This window comes from Scyliorhinus torazame, chromosome 5 (genome assembly GCF_047496885.1).
Source record: "Scyliorhinus torazame isolate Kashiwa2021f chromosome 5, sScyTor2.1, whole genome shotgun sequence".
Lineage (NCBI taxonomy): Eukaryota > Metazoa > Chordata > Chondrichthyes > Carcharhiniformes > Scyliorhinidae > Scyliorhinus > Scyliorhinus torazame.
The window spans coordinates 145,187,239-145,208,802 of record NC_092711.1 but is presented as its reverse complement, the minus strand read 5'-3'; the positions used below and the strand labels follow the sequence as shown (position 1 = coordinate 145,208,802).

The 21,564-nt window shown below is 48.9% G+C and overlaps 1 protein-coding gene across 1 annotated transcript; it reads right to left on the bottom strand.

Annotated features, from left to right (window-relative positions):
- Positions 1-1,569: 1,569 nt before the first annotated feature.
- On the bottom strand, positions 1,570-21,481 carry LOC140417953 (uncharacterized). Its single transcript, XM_072501384.1, is given in 3 exon segments — positions 1,570-3,061; positions 17,077-18,440; positions 21,050-21,481. Coding segments are annotated over 2 exon segments (2,034 nt in total). The 5' UTR covers positions 18,085-18,440; positions 21,050-21,481; the 3' UTR covers positions 1,570-2,035.
- Between the last annotated feature and the right edge of the window lie 83 nt (positions 21,482-21,564).

Here is a 21,564-nt window from a genome sequence, read left to right as displayed (position 1 = left end):
ATTGGACAGGCTGGGCTTGTGTCCGAGGGAGTTTAATGACTTGATTGAACCGTAAAAGATCCTGAGGGGCCTTGACAGGGTGGATGTGGAAAGGATGTTTCCTCTTGTGGAAGAATCTAGAAATTGGAGTCACTTTAAAAGTAATAACTTGCCCATTTAAGGCAGAGGAGAACTTTTTTCTCTCTGAGGGTCATGAGTCTTTGGAGCACTCTTCCTCAAAGGGCAGTGGAAGCAGAGTCTGTGAATATTTTGAAGGCAGAGCTGGATAGATTCTTGGTAAGCAAGAGGGTGAAAGGTTATCGGGAGGGTAGCGGGAATGTGGATTGGAAGTTACAATCAGAGCAGCCGTGAACTTATTGAATGGTGGAGCAGGCTCGAGGGGCCGAGTGGCCTACTCCTGCTCCTAAATCGTCTGTTATCACATCCTTTATAATAGATTGTAGCATTTTCCCTCCTACTGATGTCAGGCTAATGGGTCTGTGGTTCCCCGTTTTCTCTCTCCCTCCTTAAATATTGGGGTTACATTTACCACCTTCCAACCTGCAGGAACCATTCCAGAATCTGTAGAATCTTTGAAAGATGATCACCAATGTATCCACTATCTCTACAGCCACATCTTTCAGCACTCTGGGATGTAGAGCATCAACTTTGTGGGATTTATTAACTTTCAACCCACATTAATTTCTCCAATACTACTTTGTTACTAATACTAATCTCTTTCAGTCCCTCTTGAACACCAGTTCCTTGGTTCCCTTGAGTTTTTGAACAATTTTCTGTATGTTCCTCCATGAAGACAGACACACATTGTTTAGTTTCTCTGCCATTTTCTTATTCTCCATTATAAACTCTCCTGTCTCTGCCTGGAATGGACCCATGTTGGTTTTTGCTAATCTTTTCCTTTTCACATTCCTATAGGAGCTTTTCCAGTGGGTTTTTATGTTTCTCCCCAGTTTGCTCTCATATTCTATTTTTTCTTTATCAGTTTCTTGGTCCTCTCTTGCTGAATTCGAAACAAGTTCCCAATCCTCAGGCTTACTACTGTTTTGGCCACTTCAAGAGCCGCTTCCTTTGATCTAATGGGATCTTTAACTTTGATTTGTGTTCCTTAAAGGAATCTTGTTGTATTCTGTAAAATGAAAGGACCATGGGCTGCTCTCCCCTTTGAGAGAGAGAGAGCTTACTGGTGATTACTTACTTGAGGGTCACCACACTTCAGGTGAGGGGCAATGTTGAGAAGGCAGGGCCTTCATGAATAACCTCTGTAGGGGAATTGAACCCATGCTGTTGGCGTCGCTCCGCATCATGAACCAGCCAACTGAGCTAACTGACCAGCTGGTAAATATGTCATATTTCCTTTAATATTAGCTAATCCCTGTTTCCCAATCCACCTCAAACAACTTGCCCCCCCCGAGGGGGCTGTTTAGCACAGGGCTAAATCGCTGGCTTTGAAAGCAGGCCAAGGCAGGCCAGCAGCACAGTTCAATTCCCCTACCAGCCTCCCCGAACAAGCACCGGAATGTGGCGTCTAGGGGCTTTTCACAGTAACTTCATTTGAAGCCTACTTGTGACAATAAGCGATTTTCATTTCATTTATTTCATACCCTCATAGTTTTCTTCTGTGAGGAACACCCAAATAAATTAAACAGAAAAAAAACATATAACCACCACAGCCCATCTCCATGGCAAGGTGGCAAGCTTTGGGGGTTCCAAACAGAAATGGGAACTAAATATCTTCAAACTTACAAACACTCTTTCAGTCTGTGATCCTCGTGAAATTTAGAACCAGGCAATTGCAACAAGTCTCAAAGAGCATCAGCCCACTGGAGGCAACCTCGTGAGACCGGCAGTCCAGCAGAAAGAAATCGTCTGACCATCCCCATTGGCCAACTGTCAGAATGAACAAAATGCAGTCCTGGATGTAATTGAAGCAGAAACAATAACAGAATCCAACCATTGTAATCACTTGTGAACTTGGCGAATCAGCAGCTGCGATGAATCACAGATTTCCTTCCCAGGCTGTGGGCACGAGTGGCCTTTATCCGGTGTGAAGTCGTTGTTGTGTCCGCAGGCTGGATGAGTGAATAAATCCATTCCCACACTGAGAGCAGGTGAACGGCCTCTCCCCAGTGTGAACTCGCTGATGTGACCGTAGGCTGGTTGAAACATAGAATGCCTTCCCACACTGAGGGCATTTGCATGGCCTCTCCCCAGTGTGTATTCGCTCATGTGACTGCAGGGTGTCTGACCGAGTGAATCTCTTCCCACACTGAGAGCACGTGTATGGCCTCTCCCCTGTGTGAACTCGCTGGTGTTTCTTCAATATGGATAGCTCAGTAAATCACTTGCCACAAGCAGAGCAGGTGAATGGCCTCTCTCCAGTGTGAACTCGCTGGTGTTTCACTAGTACGGATGAAACACGGAATCCCTTCCCACACTGAGAGCAGGTGAATGGCCTCTCCCCAGTGTGAACTCGCTGATGTTTCTTCAGGCTGGATAACTCAGTGAATCCTTTCCCACACAGAGAGCAGGTGAATGGCTTCTCGCCAGTGTGAACCCGTTGGTGACTCTTCAGCTGGGATAACTGAGTGAATCTCTTCCCACACTGAGAGCAGGTGAACAGTCGCTCCCCAGTGTGAATTAGCTGATGATTCCGCAGGTTGGATGAATCACTGAATCTCTTCCCACATTGAGAGCAGCTGAATGGCTTCTCGCCGGTGTGAATTCGCTGGTGTGCCCGCAGGTTGGATAACACAGCAAATCCCTTCCCACACACAGAGCAGGTAAAGGGCCTCTCCCCAGTGTGAATGCGTCGATGAGCTTCCAGTACAGATGGGGATCTGAATTCCTTCCCACAGTTCCCACATTTCCACGGTTTCTCCATGTTTTGGGTCTCCTCGTGTCTCTCCAGGTCAGACAAGCAGTTGACGCCTCCTGCACAGAACACGTGTACGGTCTCTCCCCGCTGTGAATGGTGTGATCTTTTTTTCAGGCTGTGTAACCGGTTAAAGCTCTTTCCACAGTCAGTGCTCTGGAACACTCTCACTCGGGTGTGTGTGTCTCGGTGCTTTTCCAGTCACACTGATGGCTAAAATCTTTTGAAGCCGACAGAACAGACAAACATTTCTCCTTCTAGATTCAAAGGCTGATGATATTCAGGTCCCAAGGAATAGAGTGACTCCGTCACATCGAGAGGTTACGTTTGAGATTTCTGTCTGTAATTCCTCCTCTTCTAATATCCTATAAAAGGAGTTTACAAAACGAGTTTACAAAAGTGAAGGATAGAAATTCATAACCGACAACTCTTGTTTCTATGGAACATTTTTTCCTCTCTCATTCCCCAATACCTAGTCGCCAAAAACTACCCCATACATCGTCTTCAGGGAGCGGATTCGGAGGGGCAGAGTGACAGAGCTGTGAGCATTGGGAAAGATACCATCCTTTTAGCCAGACAAATAAATGTGTCAAACTGAGGGAGCAAAGGATGTCAATGTCTTTGAGAGAGAGAGAGAGAGACCTGGGCCAAGCTTTCCAGAGTCTGCACCCTCCCTGGATTCACTTCCTTTCCCTTCAGTTGCTGCAAGTCACCAATTGAAGGTGAGAATGAGAAAAGAAATGGAAAGGGGGAGAAAATAAAGTGTTTTACTCACAGATGTTGGAGACGGGAGGAGGTGTGAAGCTCAAGCTCATTCAGAGTGAGGAGCAGCAGCTTTGCTGGGCAGGAATGAGCAGGTTAACAAGCTCAATTTCCAAAGTCTGCAGGTAGACAATGAAGGAACTCTGATTGGCAGGCGGTGAAGAGGCCTTCCGGTCCTCCCAGTTTGCCATTGGTCAATATTTCTGCATGAGGGTCAAGGGGCGGGGCCTCCCCGCACATGCGCACCAACCCGCCCCTTGAACATGCGCAGTCCCGGACCTGGGCGGAGATCACCGAGAGGCTTCTCGCTCTGGCGGGAGCCGTCAGCCGGTTGCCTGGAATCCGTGTCTGGAGGAGGTGTCGGGGGAGGGGGAACAATGGGGACGGGACTGCGCACTGGAACCCGCAGACGTCACCGTGGAGCTGAGTGATTTGGTATTGGTTGATTCAGGCAGGGCTTCATTGTGACGTCACAATTCGGAGGTTGGACAATGAGTTTCAGACTAAAACTTCCTCCTCATCTGGGAGCTCAGTGTTTCCCCCTTTCCATTTCCTTTCTCATTCTGGGGGGACATTGGTCACTTGCAGCAACTGAAGGAAAGGAAGCGAATCCAGGGAGGGTGCAGACTCTGAAAAGCTTGGCCCAGGTCTCTCTGTCTCTCTCTCTGAAAGACATTGACATCCTTTGCTCCCTCAGCTTGACATATTTATTTGTCTGGCTAAAAGAATGGTCTCTTTCATAATGTTCACATTAAAGGGGTTAAGCCATTTATTATTATTTCTTGTCTTCTGATATAGGTCTGTGAATAATTTCACAGTTTTATTTCAGCACAGAAGGAATCCATTCAGTCACTTGAGTCCATGCCGACTCTCTGCAGAACAATTCAGGCTGTCCCATTTCTCCTTGATATCACCATACCTCTGCAAGTTTATTTCCTTCATGTGCCCTTCTACGTTCAGTTTCAAATAATCTTATCGTCTCAACTTGCACCACTAGGTAGTGAGTTCCAAGTCATCAGCACTCACTGCCGAAATAAACTTCCCCCCCACTACCCCATATATCTAATCATGGGTTAATATTAGATACAGCAGAGTGAGAATGGAGGGAGTATGTGGGATGGAAATTTACAGCTTGAGGGGAACGAGGGAGGAAAAATATTCCATTGAAACTAGAATTGTCTTCTGAATTTCTATTTTATTTGACAGTGATGATATTTATAATCTCCTTTTACATTAGAAAGTGAGGATTTACAGACAGAAATCTGAAAGTAAATCTCGCATCTGGGTCTGACAAAGTCACTCGATTCCTTGGGACCTGAATATCATCGGACTTTGAACCTAGAAGTAGAAATGTTTGTCTGTCTCAAGAGATTTTAAAGCACCAAGACACACAGACACCTGGATAAATGCGTTCCAAGGAACTGACTGGAAAAAGCGTCAACCAATTACTTTGTTTTATAAATTTAGAATACTCAATTATTCTGTCCAATTAAGGGGCAATTTAGTGCGACCAATCGACCTAACCTGCACAACTTTGGGTTGGGGGGGATGAGACCCATGCAGACATGGAGGCAATGTGCAACTCCACACAGACAAGGAGCCGGCATCGAACCCGGGTCCTCCGCACCCTAGGCAGCAGTGCTAACCACTGCACCACCGTGCCGCTCTGGTGTTAACCAATTACACAGCCTGATAAAACATCGCACCATTCAGAGCGGAGAGAAATCCTGCACGTTTTTGCTGTGGACGAGGCTTCAACTGATTATGAAACCTGGAGAGTCTCAAGGACGCCTGCACCTGAAAATGTGGGCACTGTGGGAAAGGATTCAGATCCCCATCTGTGCTGGAAACTCATCAATGTCGTCACACTGGGGAGAGGCCACTCACCTGCTCTGTGTGTGGGAAGGGATTCACTCAGTCATCCCACCTGCTGCCACATCAAAGAGCTCACAATGGGGAGAAGCCATTCACCTGCTCTGAATGTGGGAAAGGATTCAGTAATTTATCCACCTTGCAGACACAGCAGTAAATTCACACTCTGGAGAGGCCTTTCAAATGCTCTGCATGTGGACAGGGATTCACTGAGTCATTCAGCCAGATGATCGACCAGTGCATTCACACTGGGGAGAAAGTGTTCACCGGGATGTGGTGTTCACCTGCTCTACTTGCTGAAAAGGATTCCGTGATTCATATAGCCTTCCGACTCACCAGCGAGTTCATACCAGGGAGAGGCCATTAACCTGCTCCATTTGTGGGATCGGATTCACTCAATTATCCAGCCTGCTGACACTCCAATGAGTTCACACCGGGGAGAGACCGTTCACCTGTCTGACTGCGGGAAGGGATTCACTCGGTTGTGGGAAGTGACCTTTTGTGGATTAATTCAAAGGAGATGTACTCTCCCAGACTCGAAGCGCATCAGCCCACTGGAAGCAAAGTCGTGAGACCGGCCAGTCCAGCAGAAAGAAACCCTCTAACCGTCCAACCTCACTAAGTGTCAGAATGAAGATGGTTCAGTCCTGGATGTGATTAACAGCAGCAATAACAGCAGAAGCCAATCCCTGTCATCACTTCTGAACACTCTGCTGTCTCAACAGGATGCATAGCAGAGTGAATCCTTTTCCACAAATAGATCAGATGAACGACCTCTCTCTACTGGTGTGGCTTCAGGGTGGATGAATCACAGAATCCATTCCCACAATCAGAGCAAGTGAATGGCCTCTGTCCGATGTGGATTCATTGGTGCATCTGCAGTTTGGATAACTGAATAAATCCTTTCTCACACTCAGAGCAGGTGAATGGCCTCTCCTTGTGTGAACTCTCTGGTGTTCCAGCATGTTGGATGACCTAGAAACCTCTTCCCAAGGTCAGAGCAGCTGAACGGTCTCTCCTCAGTGTGAGTGCGCTGGTGGGACATCAGTTCTTGAGAACTTTTGAAGCCACTCCCACAGGCAGAGCATTTAAAGGGACTCTCATTGGTGTGAGTGACTTGGCGTATTCGCAGGTTAGAAGAATGAGTGAATCGCTTCCCCCACACAGTGCAGGTGAAAGGCCTCTCCCCAGTGTGAACCTGCTGGCGAGTCAGAAAATTGAATGACTCACTGAATCCCTTCCCACACTTCGGGCAGGTGAATGGTCTCTCCCCTGTGTGAACTCTCTAATGTGTCAGAAGGGTGGATGAATGTTTGAATCCCTTCCCACAGTCAGAGCACATGAACGGTTTGTCCCCAGTGTGAGCTCATTTGTGTCTCAGCATGTGGGATGACTGAGTGAATCCCTTCCCACACACACAGCAGTTGTGGGAAACCAGCGGCCTGGGGGCCACATGCAGCCCATCTGGGTTCTGAGCGCGGCCCACAATAAACATTTTGCTGACTGTTGCCCACAGGCAGGGTTGCCATATTCCACCAATTCCCATCCACATAGTTTTTTTCTACCGGTATTACTGAAGTGATCCACTGGACAGCTTGTTTATGATGCAGAGCGAGGCCAACAGCACGTGTTCAATTCCCGTACTGGCTGAGGTTATTCATGAAGGCTTTGCCTTCTCAACCTTGGCCTTCACCTGAGGTATGGTGATCCTCCAGTTAAATCACCATATCTCAGCTCTCCCTGTCAAAGGGGAAGGCAGCCTGTGGTCAACTGGCACTATGGCGACTTGACTTGACACATGTGAAGCGAGGGGAAGTGAAGTGAGGAGCATTCTGATTGCACAACATTGACTGTGAGCCGTGCACTCCCTCTGCATCCAAAGTGTAAATATTTTATTTTTAACATTTGAAGTTGATAGTTCAATTAAAATATAAATGAATTGAACTAAGCATTTTCTATAACTCGTTATGAAATATTTGGTGTGTATTAAATGTATTTAATCTGATAGATAGGTCACAGTTAGTGGATTTCAATCTTGCCGACACAGAGATGAATGAGGGTCACTCATGCGGCCCACTCACTAGCCGAGTCTGCCATCACTGATCTGAGGAGATATCCTTACTGTTCAGTAAACCTTACATGGAAAAGGCACAGATACAACTGGACATGGAGGAATATAATGGAATTATTTTGGGAAATACAGTGTATGTGCAGTTTATTCAAACCGTGCATTATCATATCCCCTTCACAAATAGCTGATGTCAGAGCGGCGCGGTGGTGCAGGGGTTAGCACTGCTGCCTCACGGCACCGAGGACCCGGGTTTCATCCCGGCTCCGGGTCACTGTCCGTGTGGACATTCTCCCCGTGTCTGCGTGGGTCTCACCCCACAACCCAAAGATGTGCAGGGTAGGTGGATTGGCCACACTAAATTGCCCCTTAATAGGGAAATAAAATTCCTTCATTGGTCAAAATCTTTATTAGTTTGATGCTCTTTGAACCTCGGAGCGCAACAACACAATTGGTCTCTGTCAGTATTGATGCTCCACATGAGCCTCCACCCACCCCTCTTCATCTCCCCCATCAGCATATCCTTCTATTCCTTTCTACCTCATGTATGCTTCCAGGGGCCAGTGCAGGCTCGATGGGCTGAATGGTCTCCTTCTACACTGTAAATTCAATGATTCTATGAATCTCGGTTCCCTTTCAATGTATTCATGCTGTTCCCCTCAACCACTCGCTGTGGTAGTGAGTTCCACATTCTCACCACTCGCTGGGTAAAGAGGTTTCTCATCAAATCCCTATTGGATTATTGAACTCTTCATAATCTTAAGGACTTCCATCAGATCACCCTCGAGTCTTTTTTTTTCTAGCGAAAAGCAGCCCCAGCCTTTCCTGAGGGTTAATGTGCAATGGGGCGGCAGGTAGCACAGTGGGTAGCACTGTTGCATCATAGTGCCAAGGACCTGGGTTCGATTCCCGGCTTGGGTCACTGTCTGTGCGGAGTCTGCCCGTTCTCCCCGTCTCTGCGTGGACTTCCTTCGGGTGGTCCGGTTTCCTCCCACAGTCCAAAAATGTGCGGGTTAGGTTGATTGGCCGTGATAAATTGCCCTTAATGTCCAACAGTTAGGTGGGGTTACTGCGTTATGGGGATAGGATGGAGGTGTGGGCTTATGTAGGGTGCTCTTTCAAGGGCATGTGTAGACTCGATGGGCCGAATAGCCCCCTTCTATGCAAATTCTATGATAAAAATGCTCTCAGTTCTGGTATTATTCTTGTGAATCTTTGTTGCATCTTCTCCAGTGCCTCTATTTCCTTTTTCTATTTATTTTTAAAAAAAATTTATTCTACTTTTTCACATTTTCTCCCACATTTACACCCATCAACAATAAACAATAATCAGCAAGATATGTCAATCCCCATAATAACAACGATCCCATCCGCCCACCAACCCCCAAACCTCAGCCCACATGTTTACATAAACAAATGACAAAAAGGAATCAGGGATTACCCGTAGTCACCCTTAATCTACACAGCCACCCGCCCCCCCCCCCCCCCCCAACTAATGTCGATGTTATCCAGTTCTTGAAAGTGCATAATAAATAGTGCCCATGACTTGTAGAACCCCTCCGACTTCCCCTCAGTTCGAACTTAACCTTCTTAAGGGTCAAGTATTCCAACAGGTCCCCCCGCCACGCCAGGGCACTGGGTGGGGAGGCTGCTCTCCATCCCAGCAGGATCCGCTTCGGGTGATCAACGAGGCGAAGGCTATGATATCTGCTTCCGCACCCATTTCCAACCCTGGCTGGTCCGACACCCCGAATATGGCCTCCTGGGGACCCGGGTCCAGTTTCACACGCACCACCTTGGAAATTACCCGAAACACCTCCTTCCAGTACTCCCCTAGCTTTGGACAGGACCAAAACATATGAATGTGATTCGCAGGCCCCCTCCCGCAACGCTCACACACATCCTCTACTCCTTCAAAAAATCAGCTCATCCTCATCCTCGTGAGGTGCGCTCTATATACCACCTTCAGCTGTATCAGCCCCAACCTCGCACATGAGGTGGAGGCATTCACTCTCCGGAGCACCTCACACCAGACCCCCTCCTCTATAACCTCTCCCAGCTCTTCCTCCCACTTTGCTTTGATCCCTTCCAGTGGTGCCTTATCCTCTTCCAGAATAGCTGCGTACACCGCTGACACTGCCCCCTTCTCCAGTCCCCTTGTCGTCAACACCTCCTCCAGCAATGTGGAGGCCGGTTCCTCTGGGAAGCTCTGTATCTCCTTCCTGGCAAAATCCCAAACCTGCATGTACCTAAACCCTTCTCCCTGCTCTAGCCCATACTTCACTTCCAGCTCCCACAATCCTGCAAACCGACCCCGAAGAAACAAATCTTTTAGCGTCTTAATCCCCTTCTCTTCCCATTTCCAAAAACTTCCATCCCACCTCCCTGGCTCAAATCTGTGGTTCCCCCGAATCGGCATTTCCCTTGACCCTAAACCCAACCCGAAGTGTTGGCAAAACTGCCTCCAGATTTTCAATGAAGCTATTATTACCGGACTCCCTGAATATTTCCCCGGAGCTATCGGGAGCGGCGCTGTTGCAAGTGCCTTCAACCCCCACCCCCTGCACAAACTCTCCTCCATTCTGACCCACTGAGAATCCACCCGTCTGACCCAGCTCCGCACTTTCTCCACATTCGCCGCCCAGTAGTAGTACAACAAGTTCGGGAGACCCAAACCCCCTGCCTGCCTTCCCCTCTGTAGCAGCACCTTTCTCACTCTGGCCACCTTCCCTCCCCATATGAATGAGGTAATCCTTCCCTCAATCTCCCTGAAAAAAGTATTTGGCAGGAAAATCGGTAGGCATTGAAAACAGATCGGCTTTCACTCTCCCCACCAAACTAGTGATATTGTACCTACAAAGCCTCCCCCACTCCCGGGCAACCTGCACCCCCAGATACCTAAAATGAGTCCCTGCTCTACGGAATGGCAGCCCCCCCACCCCTGCCCCCACCCCCGGCCGAGACACCACAAAGTACTCACTCTTGTCCAGGTTCAACTTGTACCCCGAGAAAGACCCAAATACCCGCAGTAGCACCAATATTCCTCCTATCGACGCACTCGGCTCCGACACATACAGCAGCAAGTCGTCGGCATATAAGGACACGCTATGCTCTATCCACCCCCCCCCCCCCCCCCCGCACTATTCTTTTCCATGCTCCCGAACTTCTCAATGCGATGGCCAACGGCTCAATCGCAAGTGCAAACAGCAGGGGGGACATAGGACATCCCTGTCTCGTCCCACGGTGGAGAGAGAAATATCTCGAACTGATATTATTTGTGCGGACATTCGCCTTCGGTTCCTTATATAATAGCTTTACCCAGTTCACAAACCTTGGTCCAATCCCAAACCGCTCCAGTACTGCCATCAGGTACCCCCATTCTACCCGATCAAACGCCTTCTCGGCGTCCAATGCCACAACTACCTCTGTTTCCTTTCTTTCCGCCGGTGCCATAACAACGTTCAAAACCCTCCTAATGTTCGAAAACAGCTGCCTCCCTTTCACGAACCCCGTCTGATCTTCCCCTATTACCTTCGGAAGGCACTCCTCCAGCCTACCCGCCAGTACCTTCGCCAACACTTTTACGTCCACATTCAGAAGTGATATGGGCCGATACGACCCACACTCAGTCGGATCTTTATCTTTTTTTAGTAACAGGGACATCGATGCCTGCCCCAAGGTTTGTGGCAACACCCCCTTCCCTATCGCCTCCTCAAACATCCCCACCATCAGGGGTGCCAACCTATCCTTAAATTTTTTATAATATTCCACCGGAAACCCATCCGGCCCTGCCACCTTCCCCGACTGCATCCTCCCAATCGCATCCTTTATCTCCTGCTCCATTATTGCTCCTTCTAATGTAGCCCTGTCCCCCTCCCCTAGCCTCGGGTACTCCAACCCATCGAGAAATTCCTGCATCTCACGGTCTCCTCCGAGTGGCTCTGACTTGTACAACCTCTCATAAAACTCCTCAAAAACCTTGTTAATCAGCACTGGGGCCACCACCAACTTCCCTGCCCTATCCTTCACCTGAAGAATTTCCCTTGCCGCTGCCTCCCTCCGGAGCTGACCTGCTAACATATCTCCATGTTCATAAACTGTACCCCTTGCTCGTCTCAGTTGGCGCACCGCCTTCCTGGTGGACAGTCGGTTGAAGCTCGGCTGTAGTTCCTTCCTCTTTTCCAGCTTTGCCGGGTCCCCATCCTCTGCATACCTCCTATCTACCTCCAACATCTCATCTATTACCCTCTGCCGCTCCAACCTCTCCTCCTTATCCACCCTAGCCTTAAACAAAATTACCTCACCTCTCACCACTGCCTTTAGAGCCTCCCAGATGACTGCCTTCGACACCTCACCCGTACAATTGAAACCTACATATTCCTTAATTACCGTTTCAATTTTCTCTCAGAATACTTGGTTCCCCAAAAGCCCCACATCCAGTTTCCACCCCGGTCTCTGCGCTGCCCCCTTCTCTAGCACCATATCCACTCAATGTGGAGCGTGATCTGACACTGCAATTGCAGAGTATTACGACCCCTTGACTCCAGCCAGCAAAGCCTTCCCCACCACAAAAAAGTAGATCCGCGAGTATACCTTATGGACCGCTGAGAAAAACGAATACTCCCGTTCCCTTGGGTGCAGGAACCACCAAGGGTCCACCCCTCCCATTTCCACCATTAGCCCAGCCAGCGCCTTCGCCCCCCCTGATGGGACCAGCGAGCGTGGCCATGATCTGTCCAACCTTGGTTCCTGCACCAGGTTCCAGACCCCCCCCCCACAATCAGCTCATGCGTGTCTAAGTCGTGAATAACCCCAACCACCTTCCTCACGAATCCCACATCGTCCCAATTGGGACCGTATACACTTAACAGAGCCACTAATCTCCCCTCCAATGCCCCTGTCACAATCACATGTCTACCCCCCTGATCTGCCACCACCTTCTCCATCTGGAAGCGTACCCTTTTGCTGACCAGCACCGCTACCCCTCGAGCCCTTCCATCAAATCCGGCGTGAAACACTAAACGCTAACCCAGCCCTTTTTATGTCTCACCTGGTCCTTCACCCTCAAGTGAGTCTCCTGCAGCATTGCTATATCGGCTTTCAAACTTTTAAGATGTTCAAGCACCCTTGACCTCTTGACCAGACCTCCTAGCCCTCTCACGTTCCACGTGATTATCCTTACTGGGGGTCTCTCACCCCCCCCACCTTTCTTATCCACCATCACCATACCACCGGGCCCTCCCCCATAAGCCTGACCCGCCCCTGTCCATTGTTAACATCAAACCCCTTCCCCCCCTCCCAAGAACCCCCCCCTACAAAAACATCCCCCAACATCTCTCCCTCCACCCCCTCTTGCTCGCCTCGTAGGCCCATTGAAGTCTGCTACCCAGGCTCCAACGTCCGCAGTCCTCCTCTCACCTCACCCCCGTTCACTAACTGACTCTAGTTAGCTAGCGCGGGTGGCTCCCCCCCCTCCCCCCCCCCCTCCAATACCTGTCGCCCCCTTCCACCCAGTCCCAGAGAAAGAAACAGCAAAACAAACCCAACAATCCAACCCCTACAATTCACTAACATAACATTTAACCGTCGCAACACAGAACACCATTAACTGGAACTCTGCAACAATGCAAAGAGAAGTAAATTTCAAATTTCAATACAAATCAGTTAAAAAAAAGTTGTAACATTTGTACATTTTCCAGCCGCTCAAACAGTCCACAGTCTTTCTTCCTGTTCCGCTCTTCACGTCTGTCCCAAGCCTTCTGCCCTCACGAACGCCTCAGCCGCCTCCGCTGTCTCAAAATAAAAGTCTTTGGCTTTATATGTTACTCTCAACTTCGCCGGGTACACCACACCAAATCGCACCCCCTTCTTGTACAAAGCCGCCTTCACTCGCCCAAACGCCGCTCGTCTTTTTGCCAACTCCACCGTCCAATCCTGGTAGATCCGAACCGCAGTACCATCCCACAGCACCTCACGCTTCTGCTTCGCCCAGCTTAATACTTTCTCCTTCATGCAAAACTTATGGAAGCAGATAATTACTGCCCTTGGTGGCTCGTTCACTTTGGGCTTCGGCCTTAATGACCGATGAGCTCGGTCTAGCTCGTACAGGGTGGGGTTCTCACCCTCCCCCATCAGCTCCGCTAACTTCTTAGCGAAGTATTGCGTTGGCCTTGGGCCCTCTGTCCCTTCGGGCAAGCCCACAATTCTCAAATTGTGCCGCCTTGAGCGGTTTTCCAAGTCTTCCAGCTTTGCTCGGAGCCCTCTGTTAACCTCCACCACCCTCCGCAGCTCGTCTCCCATCGAGGGGACCTGGTCGCTATGTCGTGTCACGGCCTCCTCCACCTCCTTCATCTTCTCGCCCGGCTCTCTCACCTCGGCCAATGCTTTTGCCACCTCCACCCTGATCGGGCCGATTTGCCTCCTCCAACAATGACCTCACCACGACCACCATCTCTTTCCTCAGGATCTCCATGTGCCTCACCAAACGTTTTTCCAACTCCACCACCATCACCTCGGTCATCTTCTCCACCATAAGTAGTGCGGTCCCGCCTTGCAGTTCGGCTTCCGCCATCCTGTCAACACTTTTCTTTTGCTCGTCTTCTCCTTCGGCGGCGAACCCACGTTTCCTCCTTTCTTTGACGCTGCTTTTCGCATCTTTTAGCAGCTTATTGTTTTTTATCTTCTTTCCTTTCTCCTCTCTCCCCCTTCACCCTCCTGCCCTTCATCAATCTGACATTCTTCTTTTTTGAGAAAAAAAAACTTTTTAACAAACTTCCATGAATCTTCTTTCTTTCTCCTCTACATTCACCTGGGACCAGGCTTCAAACCTTCTTCTTCCTAGGTGGGAGCCATCCGACGTGGAGCACCCTCCCTACATGGCGCTCGGGCCTGCCGCCTTGACCTCTTCGTAGCTCCGCCTCCGCTGCTCCGACCTGCCGGGCCCGACGCCTCAGCCTCCGCCTCCCAACACCCGCACGGGGTTCTTCGCCGGCTTTTAAACCGGCCCCGCTGGCTGCTCGTGGCGGCCCCAAAGGCCGATGATAGTCGGGGACTGCGTGGGGTCTCATGGATTTCCCCGAAATCGCCGCGAATCGCGGCTACGGGCGGGAGCTCTTTTTTTTGCGGCCACCCTGCTCGCCCACCCCACCGGAAGCCAATAAAGAATATTCTTATGCTCTCCCAAATTTATTTTCCAAGGAGCCTCTGTGTAGTTGAGGTCACAATCAGATCAGCCGGGAACTTATTGAATGGTTGAGCAGGCTCGAGGGGCCGATTGGCCTACTCCTGCTCCTAATTCGCATGTTATCACATCCTTTATAATAGATTGTAGCATTTTCCCTCCGACTGATGTCAGGCTAATGGGTCTGTGGTTCCCCATTTTCTCTCTCTCCTTAAATATTGGGGTTACATTAACCACCTTCCAATCTGCAGGAACCATTCCAGAATCTATAGAATTTTGAAAGATGATCACCAATGTATCCACTATCTCTACAGCCACCTCTTTCAACACTCTGGGATGTCGAGCATTAGCTTTTGGGGATTTATTAACTGTCAATCCCATTATTTTCTCCAGTGCTGCTTTTGCACTAATACTAATCTCTTGCAGTTCCTCGTGCTCAATAGTTCCTTGGTTCTCTCGTGTTTTTGGGATGATTTCTATATCTTCCTCTGTGAAGACAGACTCACATTGTTTAGTTTCTCTGCCATTTCCTTATTCCCCATTATAAACTCTCCTGTCTCTGCCTGGAATGGACCCACATTGGTCTTTGCTAATCTTTTCCTTTTCATATTCCTACAGGAGCTTTTCCAGTTCTCCTCAGTTTGCTCTCACATGGCTATTTATCAGTTTCTTGATCCTCCTTTGCTGAATTCTGACACAAGTTCCCAATCCTCAGGCTCACTACTATATTGTCTCCTCCATTGATCTAATGGAATCTTTAACTTTTCTTGTTCGCCACGATAGCTTCACTTTTGCTGTTTAATTTTTGCCTCTTAAAGGAATCTATATTTTATGTAAATAAAATGCGAGTGGTTGCCTGTCTATTGTCTACTGTCATACAAAGAACAAAGGACAGTACAGCACAGGAACAGGCCCTTCGGCCCACCAAGCCTGCTCGGATCATGATGTCTGACTAAACTAAAACCTTTTGTGCTTCCAGGGTCTGTATCCGTCTATTCCCATCCTATTCATGTATTTGTCAAGGTGCCTCTTAAACGTCACTATCGTACCTGCTTCCACCACCTCCTCCGGCAGCGAGTTCCAGGCACTCACCACCCTCTGTGTAAAAAATTTCCCTCGCACATCTCCTCTAAACTTTGCCCCTCACACCTTAAACCTATGTTCACCTGGTAATTGACTTTTACAACCTGGCAAAAAGCTTCTGACTATCCACTGTGTTCATGCCATTCATAATTTTGTAAACTTTTATCAGGTCGTCCCTCAACCTCCGTCTTTCCAATGAAAACAATCCGAATTTATCCAACCTCTCCTCATAGTTAATACCCTCCAGGCCAGGCAACATCCTGGTAAACTTCCTCTCTACTCTCTCCAAAGCCTCCACAAGCTTTTGGTAATCTGGTGAGGACCAGAATTGTAGGCAATATTCCACCTGTGGCCTAACTAAGGTTCTGTACTGCTGCAGCATTAACATGACAATTTTGTGTAGTCAATTCCCACATCAATGAAGACAAGCATGCCGTCTGCCTTCTTAGCTCCTTATCCACCTGCGTTGCCACTTTCAGTGATATGTTTATTGTAATTTTCCAATCTACCACAGACAACTTGCCCCTCATACCATGTGTTATGGGCCAGGGTTTAGAGAACCCCAAAGTGTATCATGGAGTTCACCCGACCCACAACTTTTACTAGATTGTGGTATGGGGAGCACACGGCCCACTCTACAGGTGTGGTGCAGCAGAAATTTAAAAGTAATTTTTAAAGCAAAACAATGTTTATTCTATGAACTCAGTTAACCTTTTTAAAACATACAGTGAACATCTTAGCACCCATCAATTCAAATATACCCCCCAAAGAATACAATACTATAAGCAATCCTTAAACTTTCCTGTGAACATCCGTAAGACAAAAATCCTTTTTACAGAAGAACATCAGGTTTAAATTCTCTGAGAGCAGTCATCACTCTGAATTCACCAAATGATCTGGAGATAGTCTTTAGATGCAGAGAGAACAGAATTACACCTTTTTCTGGTCAGTGAGAGCAGAAACAATAACAACGGAGCCAACATCTGTAATTTATTGTGAACTTGTTGGAGTCACAACAGGTGTGCTGAATCACAAAACCCCGCCCCACATTGAGAGCAGATGAATGGTCTCTCCCCAGAATTAACTCGCTAGTGTCTCGGTAGTTAGGACAGATCAGTGAATGTTTCCCCTGCTCAGAGCAGGTGAATGGCTTCTTCCAGGTGTGAACTCGCTTGGGTTCCTGCAGTTTGGATATCTGAAGCCCTTCTCTCACTAAGAGCAGGTTAACGGCTTCTACCCTGTGTGAACTCGCTGGTGTGTCTGCAGGCTGGATAACCGAGTGAATCCCTTCTCACACTCCGAGCAGGTGAAAGGCCTCTCCCCAGTGTGAACTCGCTGGTGTATCCGCAGGCTCGATGAAGTGGTGAATCTCTTCTCACACTGAGAGCAGGTGAACGGCCTCTCTCCAGTGTGAAGTCGCTGATGTATCCGCAGGCTCTTTAAAGTAGTGAGTCTCTTCTCACAATGAGAGCAGGTGAATGGCCTCTCCCCAGTGTGAACTCGCTGATGTATCCGCAGGGTGGATGAATCGCCAAATCCCTTCTCACACACAGAGCAGGTGAACGGCCTCTCCCCAGTGTGAACTCGCTGGTGTGACTGCAGGGCGGATAACTGAGTGAATCCCAACCCACACTGAGAGCAGGTGAATGGCCTCTCCCCAGTGTGCACCCGCTGGTGTATCTGCAGGTCGGATGATTGTGTGAATCCCTTCCCACACTGAGAACAGGTGAACGGCCTCTCCCCAGTGTGAACCCGCTGGTGTCTCCGCAGGCTCGATAAAGTAGTGAATCCCTTCTCACACTGAGAGCAAGTGAACGGTCTCTCCCCAGTGTGAATTCTCTGGTGTGACTGTAGGCTGGATAACTGAGTGAATCCCTTCTCACACTGAATACAGGTGAATGGCTTCTCCCCAGTGTGAACTCGTTGGTGTGTCTGCAGGGCACATAACAGAGTGAATCCCTTCCCACACACAGAGCAGGTGAATGGCTTCTCCCCAGTGTGAACTCGCTGATGTATCCGCACGCTCGATAAAGTAGTAAATCCCTTCTCACACTGAGAACAGGTGAATGGCTTCGCCTCAGTGTGAACTCGCTGGTGTGTCCGCAGGGCGGATAACTGAATGAATCCCTTCTCACACACAGAGCAGGTGAATGGCCTCTCCCCAGTGTGAATGCGTCTATGAGCTTCCAGCTGTGATGGGGCTCTAAATCCCTTCCCACAGTCTCCACATTTCCATGGTTTCTCCATGTGTTGGGTCTCCTCGTGTCTCTCCAGGTCGGGCAGTCAGTTGAAGCCTCATCCACACACAGAACACGTGTACGATCTCTCCCTGCTGTGAATGATGTGATGTTTTTTCAGGCTGTGTAACTGGTTAAAGCTCTTTCCACAGTCAGTGTTCTGGATAACTCTCACTCGGGTGTGTCTGGATCGGTGCTTTTCCAGTCACACTGATGGTTAAAATCTTTTGAAGCCGACAGATTAGACAAACATTTCTCCTTCTAGATTCAAAGTCCGGTGATATTCAGTTCCAAGGAATTGAGACACAGTCAGATTGAGACGTAAAGTTTGAGATTTCTGTCTGTAATTCCTCTTGTTCTACTGTCCTGTAAAATCAATTTACAAAAGACATCACTGTCAGCACAGGATAGAAATTCAGAACAGACAATTGTAGTTTCTATCGAACATTCTTTCCTCTCTCATTCCCCAAAAGTTGTAAATCTCCATCCCACACACACCATTCTCCATTCTCACCCTGCTATATCTAATATTCACCCTCCCAATTCTCCTGAAGGTGCTGATTAAAGCTGATTGACAGATCCATGCTCACTGCTTCCTGTCCTGGACACAGAGACCATAACAAACAGGAGCTGCAGTCAGCCATTCAGCCCATCAAGCCTGCACGTCTATTTTGTGGGGTCATTGACCAACCTATGTCAGCGACATTCTCCGTGTTGTTGACCAGAGGCTGAGTGAGCTGACTCAATATCTGTGCGCTCATGAGGCCGAGCTGTAAAACACCAAGAAAAGGAACGACGAACCCAAGGAGAGAATTCTGAACGTTGAGCAAGATGCCTCCTCAGCGGAGGCAGGAATTAAATCCTTGGAGAACCGTCTGAGTGCCGTGGGGGAGGTTCTGGGGGACTTGGAGAACCGAGGGTCAGAGAAAGAACATCCGAGTTGTCGGCCTGCCAGAAGGTGTGGAGGGTGAGGCTCCCGTCAGGTCCTTCGAGGACCGGCTGCCACGTTTTCTCAAGCTAGATGTGAAGCCTGGGTGTTTCAAATTAGAAAGGGTATTGGATCCTGTCTTTGAGGCCGAGAGATAGTTTTCATCCCAGGCCTGTAATCATTCGCTTCCACAACTTGAAGATCACCAGAGGGTCCTGGAGACAGTTAAGGTGAGGTGGGACCTGGCTCCATGAGGGAGTGAGGATTTCCTTCTTTTGGCAGCCACACAAACGAAGCATCGAGGCTTCGATGAAGTTTGAAGGGAACTCAAGGCTGCGGGAGTGAATTCTGTCGCTTTATCCTGAGACCCTGTAAATTGTATCCGACAAGTCCGTCAAGTCTTTTGATAATCCGACTACTGCATCAGCCTTCATTAAATCCATGAAGGGTAAGGATTTGGAGGGATGGTTTGCAGCTCGGACTAACTAATCCAGACTCTTTCCTAATCACTGTTTTGTTGTCTGAATTTGTTATCTTTTATCCTGTTGAAGGGAGTTGTTATTCTGTGAGGGCCGATTGAATGTCTTCTTCTCCTCCCTCGAGTGTCCCAGGGACTCATATTATCTTATCTTAGTTATGGTAGATGTGCCGTGTGCTTATTATCCGTCGTCTTTCTTCTATTATCCGAACATTAATCATGGCAGAACCGAGTGGCGCCATTGCCAACGGGTGGGTGGTGGTGGATGCAGGTTTTCACGGGTGGGTCTAAAATGTGGGAAGGACATTCGATCCCCATTCCCTTGTTGGCCCTTCTTTTCTTCTCCTCAGTTTAGAGAAGGTATCCCGAGGGTAATAGTCTGGCAGTGGGGTTAATCCTCCGGGTCCTCAGTCATATTGAGGAATGTCCCCTTGAATCTGTTGTGGTCGTGATTCTTTTGTCTTTTTGTTATTATGGGAGGGTTTATGTGTTGTTGACTTATCCTACTCTGGTACAGACGAGGCTTTTATCCGGGAAAGGAGCAGATTGGGGAGATTTTGGTGCCTTTGGTGTAAAATGAGTTGGAGGAGGGGGTCATGGCGCATACCCGACTGTGGTGTGAAAATATGTTCCTGTTCTCTCTGTCGTCTAGCTAATGGCAGCAGTTAATCTGCAAATTTTCTCAGGGAATGTAAGGGGCATCCATCACCCTATCAGAAGGAAAAAAATCCTCTCCTTTCTTAAGGTGAAAGTCGACATAGCTTTATTGCAGGAATCTCATCAAGCTTAAACTCATTTGGTGCGGCAAGGTGGCACAGTGGTTAGCACAGCTGCCTCACAGCACCAGGGACACAAGTTAAATTCGGGCCTCGAGTGACTGCCTGGGTGGAGTTTGCACCTTCTCCTCATGTCTGCGTTGGTTTTCTCTGGCTTCTCCTACAGGGCAAAGATGTGCAAGTTGGGTGGATTGGCCCCTTAGTGTTCAAATAGGTTAGGTAGGGTTACTGGGGGACAGTGACACGGTGGAGTCATGGGCCTAGGTAGGGTCCTCTTTCAAAGGCAGATGCGGAATCGATGGGCTGAATGGCATCCTTCTGCACTGTAGGGATTCTATGATGAGGTACACTGTAAATTGAGGCTGGATCGGTTGGGAAGGATTTTCTTTGCCTCTTTGTCATCAAGTAGCATGGGTGTGGCAATCCTTATTAATAAAAATATCCCTTTTAAGGTTGAAACCTGTACCAAGGACAAAGGAGATGGATATGTGATCATTAGAGGTTTGGTGCATGGAGATGTTGTTTCAATAATGAATGTCTTTGGATGCCCGAACGACTCCCCGGAGTTCATTGCAAAGGCTTTTGTGGATTTTGCTGTTAGCTTCGACTAACTCTTTTGTGGTTGGTCACTTCAACGGCCACATATATCCTCTGGTGGATAAGCTCCTGGTTACCAGGCACCACCCCCCCCCCCCCCCCCCCGCCTACAAGCTAGGGCGTTGGTCTCGGCTTGTGAGGAGGTGGGTTATGTGGATATTTGGGGAACTTTGCACCCGAGGGGCGGAGATTTTACCTTCTTTCCAGTCCCACAGCAATGTCAGACTAGAATCGCCGACTTCTTCGTGCCGAGAACGACCTGGTGTCCACTTGCACCACAGGGAACATCATAAGTAAAGCCCATCCCCCCCCCCCCCCCCGGTTTTCTGGAGGTTCTGCTCGAGGGCTCACCCCCAGGACGAGAAGGTGGAGGTTTGATGCCTCCCTGATCAGAGATACTTCATTCACTGCACATTTTCAGGAAGAGTTTGAGTTCTTCCGTTACCTCGGCCCCCTTCAGACGTGTAAAGCTCATGCCGGGGGCGGGGGTGATCATTTCTGTCACTGCTGATGTAAGTTGCAGAATGCTGGAGAACCAGCGGCGTCTGGCGGTTTGTTTGATGAAGGCCCAGGAGGAAGTTTCCGCCGGAGTGAAGCTCAGTCACACAAACCCCGCGCTCTGATTGGCTGGAGGACCAGAGTCCTTCCGGTCCCGCAACTCTTCCCATTGGTCAATGCCTCAGCAGGAAGGTCAGGAAGTGAGCTCCCCCG